This window comes from Lontra canadensis, unplaced genomic scaffold (genome assembly GCF_010015895.1).
Source record: "Lontra canadensis isolate GAN:19392208 unplaced genomic scaffold, GSC_riverotter_1.0 scaffold127, whole genome shotgun sequence".
Taxonomy (NCBI): domain Eukaryota; kingdom Metazoa; phylum Chordata; class Mammalia; order Carnivora; family Mustelidae; genus Lontra; species Lontra canadensis.
Window position 1 is genome coordinate 1,874,186 of NW_022631121.1, and position 12,408 is coordinate 1,886,593.

At 42.9% G+C, this 12,408-nt stretch overlaps 1 protein-coding gene across 1 annotated transcript in view; it reads left to right on the plus strand.

Annotated features, from left to right (window-relative positions):
* The window catches only part of PDK3 (pyruvate dehydrogenase kinase 3), a 67,003-nt gene that overhangs the window by 17,780 nt on the left and 36,815 nt on the right, over nt 1-12,408 (plus strand). Inside the window, exons 2-3 of the mRNA XM_032842294.1 lie at nt 4,478-4,619; nt 8,811-8,882. Of these exons, the coding sequence (XP_032698185.1) occupies nt 4,478-4,619; nt 8,811-8,882 (214 nt within the window). The remainder of the gene's footprint in view (nt 1-4,477; nt 4,620-8,810; nt 8,883-12,408) is intronic.

The following is a 12,408-nucleotide window of genomic DNA, read 5'->3' on the forward strand; positions in this document are numbered from 1 at the left end:
AAATATTCTGCATCCTGTAAAGGAATCAGAAAGAGGATTAAAAATTTACCAGACATACAGGCCACTAGGGAAACCAGGTATATAGAGTAAGTCTGAACTCTTGTTCTCAGAAGGCTGGTCAGACATTCCTTTCTGACCATAACTGTCACTGAGACGGCTCCCTGCACTTGCTTGAAAGTCGTTTGTGTTTCTCTGTCTACTCATCCTATGTCTGGGTGAATGGAAAGTCATTTGGAACTTCTCTACACAAAGCAGATCATACCTTTTGCAAATGTAGTAATTGTCTCCAGCTTCTCAATGAAAGGGCAAAGTATGAGAAACCAAGGACAGAATGGGGCGCCTGGGTGGCACAGTCAGTTGAGTGTCTGACTCTTGGTTTCGGCTCAGGTCATGATCCCAGGGTTCTAGAATCGAGCCTTGTGTCTGACTCTGTGCTGGGCATGGAGTCGGCTTCAGAGTTTCAGTAGCTCTGGCTCTGCCCCCACTGAGATAAATAAATACATCTTTAAAAAAAAAAAGAAAAACAGAGAACAGAAGAGAATTGAAGGGTCATCACATGAGCATGAAAACCTGAAGAAATATGAACGAATGTCGTTAAACCAGTGACTTCTTTGCATTCACCAAGTCAAAATGTTCCCTGCCCTTCACCCCCTCCTTCATCATCCTCTGAACTGATGCTGGGGAAAAATGTAACTGGTAAAACTGAATAAGGTGAAGCATACAGAGAAATGCAGAATAAAAATAGAAAATTAAAATTAAGGAACGTAGAGAAGCCAAGTAAGTGGGGAAAAAATGAAGGTGAATAACTGGAAAGAATCACTGGAAAATACTCAGTCTGCCGGAAGACTTATAAAACCTGAAGCTTTTTAGAGGATGTTCAATTAAAACCAAAAAGTTTAAGTTGAGTAAACAAAACCCCAAAGAAGATTGTTGGAACCTTTTGATTTAAACTGAGTATCCAGCATTAGTACATAGAATAAAATACTTTCAATTTCCATGAAAACCACAGAAAGGTTTAAAAAAAACTTGGATCTTTCATATTTATTTTTAGGTTCACTAATTAACTCAAAAAGGCTTACCCCCTTGTTTAAACTGAGGTGTAATTAAGGTATCTGAGTACAACGAATTCAGCTCTAAAGCTAAATGAGAATGTAGGAGGCAAAACCTGAGACTTTTCAGATACTCTTTTTAAAAAAAACTTCTGGAAGTGTTCTCTATCTTCCCAGTAAATCACTGAGAAACTACCATAGGTCGGGTACTCTCATCGGTGCCATGAGGGATCCAGAGACAAAACAAGGTTCTTTGTCAGCTCGTTCCTAACAAGCCGATAATCCGAGACGGCCAGCATCAATGCCTCCTGGTATTTGGTGAGTTTAGACCATCCCTAGTCGTTGAAATTTCTAGTTAGTGCAGAGGTGACCAATGTATGCATCAAGGCCTTTTATTTTAAAAATAAATAAAAGTGGATGATAGGGACATAACATACTTTAATCCTTTTTAATCCCTTTTTAATTATGTGGAATCCTCAAAGGAGCAGAGGCTGCCGCACTCGACCAGAATGTACCAGAGCTCTGGGGCCCAGCAAGCGTCAGGTTCTTCGATCTGGTGCCCCACGGCCTCTGGCTGTTCTGCTTTATCATCATTTGAGATCATTAGTGCTGCCTCTTTAATGAGCTCCCTCTTTTAAATTTTCAGAAGTTGTCAGTGTTAACTCTGAAGCGCTAAGCCTTACCACACCTCTGCGAGGTAGGCACCGGTCCTGCAGAGGGTTACACCGCGGCTTACAAGTATAAGGACACTTGCTGTGTCCATGATGCTTGGGAGGTTCAAGTCCGGATTCTAAACCCAAGTCTAACTCTGGCATGTGATCTTGGCCTAATAATATTGGTCCGGAGGTCTCCCGTCTTTTATGCGAATTCTGAAGTTCACAAAGCTCTAAAACTTGCAGTGGTTTTTTTTCATACCTTTGCTGGCAAAACACGACCCGAACTTACTTCAGGCCATGGTCTCTTTTCTGCTCGCTGTAAATGTTCCCAGACTTCACCGCGGCTCTGTCATGTCTGTGTAATAGACAGTAGATGTACGTACTCCTTTTACCTTCTGAAAGTCGGAAAACCTTGACATTCTGAAACCCTCGAACCCCGTGCGTTTCCACCACGGACATGCCCTGATGGCCCCGTGCCACCTGCCAGCCAGCTCCTACTTCTTCCCGTCCTCCCCTTCCCCCCGACACTAGGCTTCCAGTTTGCCGCTCCTACTACCCTGTGGATATGACAGTTGAAATGTGTAAGCTTTAATGTCTGAAAAACTCAGTTTTTTTCAACTCCTGAGTTCATACCGCTACTCGTGGTTCCAGTCCAGCCCCCACGGGCCCTTTCCTTTCTTCCCACATTCCCTCACTTCCTTCTCCTGCAAGGAGAATGGTGACACTTCTATGTTTGGAAAGCAAGGGGCCCTTTCTATTTAACTAGGATGCGAAGCGTTTATCCCGGTATGTGAACAGTTAGATGTACATTTTACTTTAGATAATAACAGGTCCTTCGTTTTGTGCTACGATTCACTGTGGTTTAAGTGTCAGCACTTTTAGTGCACTTAAGATGATACATCTCTGGGAATCATACAGAACGTTTTAGGAATAATACATATTATCTAAAGCAAAGTAGCCAGAGTCCTTTTAAATGTTAATCATCTGAAGCCAAATAAATGTGTTCAGAATAGATGATGGAAGGTCATTGCTAGGATATCACACCCCTTCCTCCTCACTCAGGGGAAAAGTGGAGAACAGAATCTTTGATGAGTTAAAGACTCCCTGAAGGCCTTAAGTATATTCATCTAAAATGAGGGAAGTAACGGCTAGATTGTTGAAGACTGATCTTTTATTCTAGCTTTTTTTTTTTTTAGGATTTTATTTATCTATTTGACAGAGAGATATCACAAGTAGGCAGAGAGGCAGACAGACAGAGGGGGAAGCAGGCTCCCTGCTGAGCAGAGAGCCTGAAGTGGGGCTCGATCCCAGGACCCTAAGATCATGACCTGACCCAAAGGCAGATGCTTAACCCACTGAGCCACCCAGGCACCCCTCTAGCTTTTTTTTTTTTTTTTTAAAACAGAGGGATCAGGAGTCAGTGGTGGAAAGAAAGGTTCTGCAGATGACTTTCATGAGTGGGTTCTTTTATTTCTAGTCTTATTCAGTGGGGGAGAGGAAAGGAATAAACCAGAACTTGGCTGCAAGTGTTGGCAAATTAGATTTACTTCTGGATCTCTGGTTTGCGGCCTATATCACATTTGGAAGACTGAGGAGAGTTTGGAGGAGAAAGTGTTCCCTGAGCCTTGCTTGTTTGTCTCGGGGCCTGGCCCCAAGGTTGCCCATCTCCAAACAGCTTCCTGGCAGCACAGAGCATCAGGAAGGCCTGTGGCGTCTGAGGGAGTTGGGGTGGACCCATGGATGTTTATTGACTGCCTGCTATGTGCCAGGCTCCGCACATGTTATCCCACTTAGTTTTTACAAAAACTGAAATTTCATCCCCTTTTTTTTAGGTTAAGGCAGCTGCAATTTAGAGCAGTTAAGAAGCTTACCAAAGGTTTCTTACCCCCAAATTGGAGGAGTTGGGGCTGAAGCACATTTCTGTCCCCAAAGCCCATGTCTTTTCTCTCATGTCCCCCATCACCCAGCCATCATCAGGTTTACAGCAGGACTCTAAGTTTATGCTACTCTGGTCAAAGCAGCTGGGGAAGGGGCTCGGGTTTCCTCCTTCAGGTGGCTATGTTTTCTCTCCCTCTGTCCTACTTACAGAAGTTTTAGACACAACCAGCTCAGGGCAACCAGTCAACTCCATGACCTCTGTCTTTATGGTCAACACTGGGTCTTACCTTTTTGGACATGTCAGAGTAGATCACTTGGCTTCTGAGTGCACCTGTGAATGGGTTTCTCTGGCACATCTTGAGTCAATCAGAGCAGGTCAGTGGCTGCTTCCCAGAGTGACAAAGCTCTGATTCCTGGAGAAACACATTTGAAGAACGCCTTAGGAAACAGTTGATGCACAAGAGGTGAATATATGTGGAATGAATGGGTCTGTTGCCTTCTGGAAACCCCGGTGAACAGGAGTGGATTTGCATGTTCTCCTACTTTTGTACTTGGCAGTTTTCCCACAGTGTTTATTTGAAAACAAATTCAGATTATATTCCAGGTCATTTTTATATCACCACTGGCAACACTAGAAATATATTTGTGTTAAGAAAAAAAAAAACCAAACTGCTTTCAAGGTTGCCTCTTAGGAAAAAAAATGTTCTTTTTTCTATTCTAATTAAATTATTTTCTTAAACTTGCAATTTCAGAGGATAAAAATTTAACTAGAGACTGCAGGATTGTTCCTTTTTTTTTTTTCCCTCCTAACCAGTAACCATGCTATCATGAGAGTACTTTATTGTTACATCTGTTAGATTATAAAATCATGGAACATTTATTGTCTCTTAATAGGGAGAGATAATGCTTGTGAGAAAACTTCATATATGTTTCTACGGAAGGAGCTTCCCGTAAGACTGGCCAACACGATGAGAGAAGTTAATCTTCTGCCGGATAACTTGCTTAACCGCCCTTCGGTGGGGTTGGTTCAGAGTTGGTAAGTAAATAATGTGGCTTTACATGGGTCTTCCCATAATGCTCTGAGCACCTGGCATGGAGCCCGTTTTCCCTAAAAGTACAGGAACCGCATGTGTGGGGATGAGTCATTTGGGATAGCTGCAATTTTCCAAGCAATTGAAAGTTTTTTTTTTTAAAACTGACAATTTCAAATTGTCTTAATGAAAAGACTTCTAAACTGTGTGAGACAGCTTTCTTGACTTTGCAGATTTTATTTATTTTTCTGGTTATAAATGTAATTGCTCACTGAAACAAAAATTAGAAAGTAGAGAAAAATGTAAAGGAATAGGAACACAGTGCCCCACGCAAACCGGTCTGCAGTCCGTTGGATAAGGGGATGTTGCTACTTTTGATTGAGTCTCAGCCTTGCTCCTTCTGTTTTCCTGTTGAAGGAGTTTCTCGGCAGCCGTATTTCTGTTAGAGAAAATTATGTCATTTAAAGGGGAACCTCCGATTGTAAAAATACCAGTGCCTAATGTGCTTCATTTGCCTTAATCAAAAATTTAAAAAAAAAATCTCAACAGAGAATGACATAAAGTTCGATCAGGTACAGCTCTGATGGTGCAAGCGTGTGTTATTTAATTGAGGAAGTCGAATTTGTGACCAGACTACCCCCTAGGTAAGTAGGGTGAGGTCAGTGAGCGCATACTCGAGAAACACTTGCTTGTCTCCTGTGTATTATAGAAGCAAGCAGAAGTCACGGTGGAGAAAGCTGGAGGAGTTTGAGAGGCCAGATGCAAACAGCACTCCCGAGCCAGTGCAGAGAGGAAGTGCTGTGGGCGTGCAGCGGAGCGGGGAGAAAGGGCCCCCGCGGCTTTGAGCTTTGCACTGTTTCTGGCCAAATGGATGGAGTGGATAGGAACAGGGAGAACATTTTAGGGGAAGGGAACGATGTGGACAGATTGAAGGAGAATGGAGCTTTAATTAGTTGGCTTTTTAAAGGGTTAATGGCAGCTGGGCTGTCCAAAGGGAATGGACATTCAGCAGTTATTCCTTAGTAATAGTAATTGAATCCGTGCTTAGGGCGAAGCATGAATTGTCTGAGAAACAGTAGATGGGCTGGCCTGGGCGATCGGGCACCCAGTCCCAGTCCCAGATAAGCTGCAACTCCTCCCTGTGGCAGGCTTAAGGGCCCGGGGATCCAGGGGAGGGAGGTCAGAGAGCGGCTGCCCCCACCTCCCCCCCATGGAGGGGTTGGGACTTCGGTACTCCGCTGTCACCATCCCTTGCTGTCCACCCCCATGCATACTTTGTTCCAGCAGGAGCAGCAAGTGCTTGTTTACATGAGATTTCTTTATTGCTTCAAGAGCATCATCAGAAATTTTCCAGCAGAAAGTGTATACTCACTATTGGGGTCATTGTGGTGGGGATTGGAGGTTGACTAGCTGACCTGATGGCAGTGACTGACAGTCCTACGTCTGTTGCTTACGTAAAAGTTACTTTGAAGCTTCGAAGTGAATTTGCTGGCAAAACATAGACTCAGATGATGGGGTCAGCTCTTTTTTGTCTCACATTTCTCGTCCGTAGCCTACTTAAACATATGCCTGTCACTTCTTCCTTTTTTTTTTAAATTCAATTTTGAAATAATTTCCTATATAACAGAAAGATGTGCGAGACTAGTAGTGAGAATTGCCATATGCCTTCACTCAAATTCACTACCTGTTAACATTCAGCTAACATTTGTCCTGTTGTTCTCATTCATATTCTCTCTCTCTGGGTGTGTGTGTATGCTTAGGTTATATCAAACATGTGGTACTTACATACATATATGATACACATTTTTTTTCCTAAACCATTTGGGTTAATGGTGGACATGCCCCTGTACCCCTAACGACTTTGGTATCTATCTCCTTAGAACAGCTCTTAGAAAAATACAGTATGATTATCAAATTTGGAAATTTAACATTTATCCAGTAATATTTTTTAATGTGGGAGAACTTTTTCTCATTTCATTAATTGTCCTAATAGTGCTCTTTTTAAAAAAGATTTTATTTATTTAACAGACAGAGATCACAAGTAGGCAGAGAGGAAGGCAGAGAGAGAAGGGGAAGCAGGCTCCCCGCTGAGCAGAGAGCCCAATGCGGGGCTCAATCCCAGGACCCTGAAATCATGATCTGAGCTGAAGGCAGAGGCTTTAACCCACTGAGCCACCCAGGTGCCCCAGTGCTCTTTTTTTTTTTTTAAGAAGATTTTATTTATTTATTTGAGAGAGAGCACGAGGTGGGGCGGTGGGGAGAGGGAGAGGCAGACTCCCTCCTGAGTGGGGAGCTGGATGTGGGGCTTGATCCCAGGACTCTGGGATCGTGACCTGAGCCAAAGACAGATGCTTAACCTGCTGAGCCACCCAGGCACCCCAGTAGTGCTCTTTTTTTTCCCCCAGCAATCCCTGCCTCCCCAATGTAGGAGTTCAGTTAGGGTCACACATTGTACTTAGCTGTCATTTCCTTTTCCTCTTAAAAGTGACTCTTATGGGGCGCCTGGGTGGCTCAGTGGGTTAAAGCCTCTGCCTTCAGCTCAGGTCATGATCTCGGGGTCCTGGGATCGAGTCGTGCATTGGGCTCTCTGCTCAGCGGGGAGCCTGCTTCCCCACCCCACCCCACCCCCCGCCAACTTGTGATTTCTCTCTGTCAAATAAATAAATAAAATCTTAAAAAGTGACTCATACTCATAACAGGCCGTGAAGCCCACCTCAGCTAGAGTATGTTCTCCTTGTTCACTGGACTTTCAGGCTGGGAAGCTGGGCAGCGTACTTGGCTCCTCTCCACTCATGACTTAGGTCTTTAAGTGAACTACCCTTTTTGGAAAGGAGGGGTCACCTTCCCAGCATTCTGCTGGTGTGTGACAGGATAGAGGGCCTTGTTGCCTCCGGCTGACTTTGCCCTCTGTGGGAGGTCTGACCTGATGATTTCAGCAGTGCCCAATCCATAGCCTGATTTGCCCGGAGGCTTTTAAACAGTATACCCAGAGATGAACGTACTTCATTGTCACGCATTGTTACAAAGCCCAAGTGAGGCTGACGACTAAAACATCATTCCTGCTTGTGCATTTATATGCTTCACAGTCATTTTTTGTTACTGGAGTACCCTCATCTTCCCTCCAAAGCCTGGCTAGTAGGATTAGTCATAATTAATTGTTAGAAATAATTCTGTTAAGGATTAATTCTTTCCGGGCATGTTCAGATCCAAAGCAGAGATGACGCACCCCTGAGTAACGGGTATCTCTGAGTCCCCTCCAGACCCGGCAGGTTCTACCTGCGTGGAGCTGCGTCAGTAGTGTGCCTCTCTCGATCCCATTTTTTCTGTGTTCTCCAGAGAGTTATTTTGGACGCATTATTTCCTATACAGGCTCTGATTGATACGTAGCTATTTTTAATCTAGAAGTGGTTTCTGAGGACCTGAGAGGCATTCCTTCTCCTCCTTTGCAGTGTTGATAAGATTAGTTTAACTTTGAGAAGGAACGTTTATTTCTAGTTTCTGAGTTCTTAGCATGCATGTTAGTGTCACACATGTGTTCCCTACAATTCATATGCTTGTCTTGGCTAATCCAACTATGGATTTGGTGTATGGGCTAAAATATGTTCGTGAGTAGCAGACAAGCAAACGAAACCACACATTGGCTCGTGTTACCATAGGAGGAACTTTTCGTGTTGGTTCAATTTAGAGATTCATGAGATTATGGAGACCCTGCTTTCCATGGTGTCGGCTTTATTTTCAGGCTGTGTTTGCTCCCGGCAGCAGAATGGCCACAACATTTCCAGGGTTTACAAAGTCCACGTAGCCCACTGTGCAAGAAGCAGAGCAAGTTAATTTCTCTTCCAAAGACCCCCACTGAGGCTTCCCTCTTATTTTACTGGCTTGAATTGGGGCGGTGTGCCCATTCCTGAGCCAGTCTCTTTGTTCAGGGGAATGCAATGCAATGCCAGGCCTAGGCCTCGACTGTTGGGCTAGTTAGTAGTCAGTGACAAGAAAAATACCATTACCCGGAGAAAAGTCAGGCCACCCAGGAGCTTTGCATGGCGTCTGCTTCCCCTGCAGCCCTTGGGCTACAGTGCGGGGTGGTTCGCGGGGCGGTTAGGTGAATACCTGAGTGAAGTTTTAGGCTACTCTTAGGAAGAAGGAAAGGAGGAATGGAAGCTGGGTAGGCAATTAACAGAGTAACTCCTCTTTTTTAGGTATATGCAGAGCTTTCTGGAACTTTTGGAATATGAGAATAAGAGCCCTGAAGATCCACAGGTCTTGGATAAGTAAGTATGGTACCAAACTTACCTGACAGTAGAAACATCCGGGCTAAAAAATGTGTTGGTAGATGGAACTCATGTCATTAAGAACCAAGAAGTATAATGGAACTCATGTCATTAAGAACCGAGAAGTGTAATTTGGATGAAAGCATTACGTTTGTTAATGGGTAACAACTCAGTATCACATTTCTAAATAATTTGAGGTAATTTAACATAGCACAAAAGGAATAATGACCCTTCAAATTATGTTTCATGATCTAGGTCTTTATATTTTCCCTCCTGGGGAACTGGTGCTGGCCACTCGCCGTAAATATTGCGGTGAGTGTACCACCTAGTGGTCGTTTTAAGAGTGCAGTGGCCTCTGGATAGACCTGATTTATCTACTTTAGTCCTTTACGATTTTTTGTTCAATTTTTTAGAACTTTTCAAGGCAGTGTAACCGTTGAGCTCAGAAAACCTGTAATGCTTTTGTTTTGGAGCAGCATACAAGAGTGTGCTTTTAATATAACAACCTGAGTTCTCTGCTGCTGTTCGGCACGAAGACTGCTAACTTCTCATCCTGATGGAAAATGGTGCTGTTTTTCCACCTTCGTTTAACTGGAAAACACTCACCCTAGCTCCGAGTATGTGTGTGTGTGTGTGTGTGTGTGTGTGTGCGCGCGCGCGCTTTTTTTTAACCCCAAGAGAAATTAAGTATCCCCTTCACATTACTCTCCTCCCATTTCTCATACACATGAGGGACTGCCCATGGCAGGCCTGTTGTGCTGAAGAATTTTCTTTCTACAGAGAAGCCTGGTCCACGTAATTGTTACACCAAACGCCTTACACACAGACATTCCAGAAAAAGAACAAAGAAACACTGTGTTACAAAAGCAACCGTAAAACTCGAGGCATTCAACCCAACCCTTTCTGGTCACAGATAAGGAAACTGAGGTCAAAGAAGGGGGAATGACTTGTCTAAAGTTGTAACATTCATTGGTAGCAGAGGGGATCTGTAAATCCTTGTTCGTTTCCTTTGGGCATCTTCTATACAATGTACCACCTGCCAGAACTGACTGTGTGAGCCTCGAGTAGCTCGCTCCAGCTTAGTTGTAAATTAAAATATAAGATTGTATACACCTGTCGTCTTTGCTAGGTGTTTCGGAAATGGATTTGTTACTTGTGAAAGGGAGGCATTGCAGTAGAGCCCCAGATGCAGTGTTCTCCTTGCTATAGGCCATTGCTCTCACTTAGCATATCGAAATTAAAGGACTCGAATTCGGAAGCTTTGTTTTCTCAAAAGTCATTAGCTACTAACAGTTTGTTTTGCTGACATCCTAGAAATTAGGACTGACTTCTCTAGCTTCAAATTTTAGGGTATAGTTTTGTGGAAGTAAATAATATTAAATTGCTACTGTATGTTTCCCAGAATCCCGTCTCAGTTTCTGGAACAGGTTATTGGTCAGATGCAATTTATGGACGGGAGCCCACTTTGGAAACTGCCAAGTGCTGGATCCAGTGCATATGAGATCATAATGATAATTGCTCCCCCTCAGTGAGTTTTGGTGACTTGCCCAGGTTCACACAGCTAGTTGGTATAGTATAACTGGGGTTTCAGAAGCCCACTGCCCCTGGCGAAGGAAGGAAAGGAAGGTGAGCTAATCGTGGTACTCGTAGTAGTAGCTTTTTCCAGTCCGGGAGAGGCTGTACAGGAGTCCTGGGCAGGGAGATCATTTAAGTGAGAAAGCAGCTTAGAGAACAGGCTTGTTTCTCTTGATGATAAAATTAAGAAGACCCCAGAAGACTGGGGAAGCTTTCTGAGAATTGAGCCCTTGAGGCAAGTCTCCTTGCTTCTGATAAGTTGAGGTGCTTCTCTACTGTAATGAAATCTTTCATTTTAGTGATAGTGGATTTATAAGTACATTAGAAAGAACATTATGTAGAGGACAGATTGTCCATTATCAAATTTCTCGTGAATAATTATGACCTTCCAGTTTCGGAGTTGATTTATTCAATTCTGCTGTCTTTATGTGTGTGTATGTGTTCCAGGAGATTGTCATCACCGAGAAATATTAAGACTGTTCAGATAAGTGAAAAGAAAGTCACTCCAAATTTCCATTACCAGGGGACAACTACTGTTAACATTTTCCTTCCATTCCATACTTTTTCCTAGGCATTCATATTTTTTTGTATATAATATGTTTTACAAAAATAACTGTGGACATTATAGATTTCTATACCATTACTAATGGTTTCCAAATGGTCCATCTACAGGTAAGTCATGTGATTTGACCTCCTGTCATTGAGTTGTAGAATGGTTTGTATTTTTCTTGCTACTCTAAACAGGGCTCTTAAGAATAGCTCGGTCTTGTTATTTTCTTAGGATCAATTCCTGGGAGTGGAATGAGACTCTGTGGTCTTTTGATACATGTTGCTAAATTGCCCCTAGAAATGGATCAGTCATGCCTCCACACTCTAGAGGACACTGGCTTTTTCTTTGCCAGTGTGATGAGTGGAGAATGGTACTGCGTTGTTTTACTTTTCTGTTACTATTTTTGAAGGTTAAGTTATTGGTATTTCCATTGCCTCTCTGGTAAATTTCCTATTCATGCCAAATCCCTTGCCTCATTTTCTGTTAGGGTGCTCATCTTTTCCTTTATAAAAGATAGTAGCTCTGGCAAACGTCTTTTTCCCAGTTTCCACTTTGTTTTTTTGACTTTGTAATCTGTATCCCTATAGAATTGCCCAAATTCTGCATACTCCTTTTGTTTGTTTCTTCAGGCTTCTACCTGTAGTATTAAGCTTAGAACAGCCTTCCTTACCCCAAGGCATACTATACTACATACTTATTTACCTGATTTTCTTTTATTTTTTTCTGTGATTTCATTCTTTTACGTTTAAATCTTTTAACCAAGTTATTGGGTTAAGGCTTGAAACTGGGATGTGACTTTAACTGGTAGCCACCTGTCCCAACTAATTTGGTCGTTTCCCTACTGACTCGGAATGGCACTTTATCAATGTGCTAAATTTTTATGCTTGCTTAACTTGCCCTTGGTCCTTCTTCCAGGCTTTTTATTTGGTCCCATTGACGAGGCTCTTTGTTCTTAGTTGCCATTCTTAGTATATTTTTTCCTCTGTATCTTTATAGTAATATACCATAATTCTTTTTTTTTTTCTGATTAAGCTTTTGTCTTAATGGGTCTTAAAATTCTGTGACAGATTTTTGGTCAAGTTGTTTCCATTAAAAAGTACTGATTTTAGGGGCGCCTGGGTGGCTCAGTGGGTTAAAGCCTCTGCCTTCGGCTCAGGTCATGATCCCAGGGTCCTGGGATCAAGCCCCGCATTGGGCTCTCTGCTCAGCAGGGAACCTGCTTCCCCCCTCTCTCTCTGCCTGCCTCTCTGCCTACTTGTGGTCTCTGTCAAATAAATAAATAAAATCTTTTAAAAAAAACTACTGATTTTAAAAAACTAACAACTTAAAACTGCCACACACACACACACACACACACACACAGGTGGTCCACAAGACATCCTCCTTTCCTTCTAAAGGTTT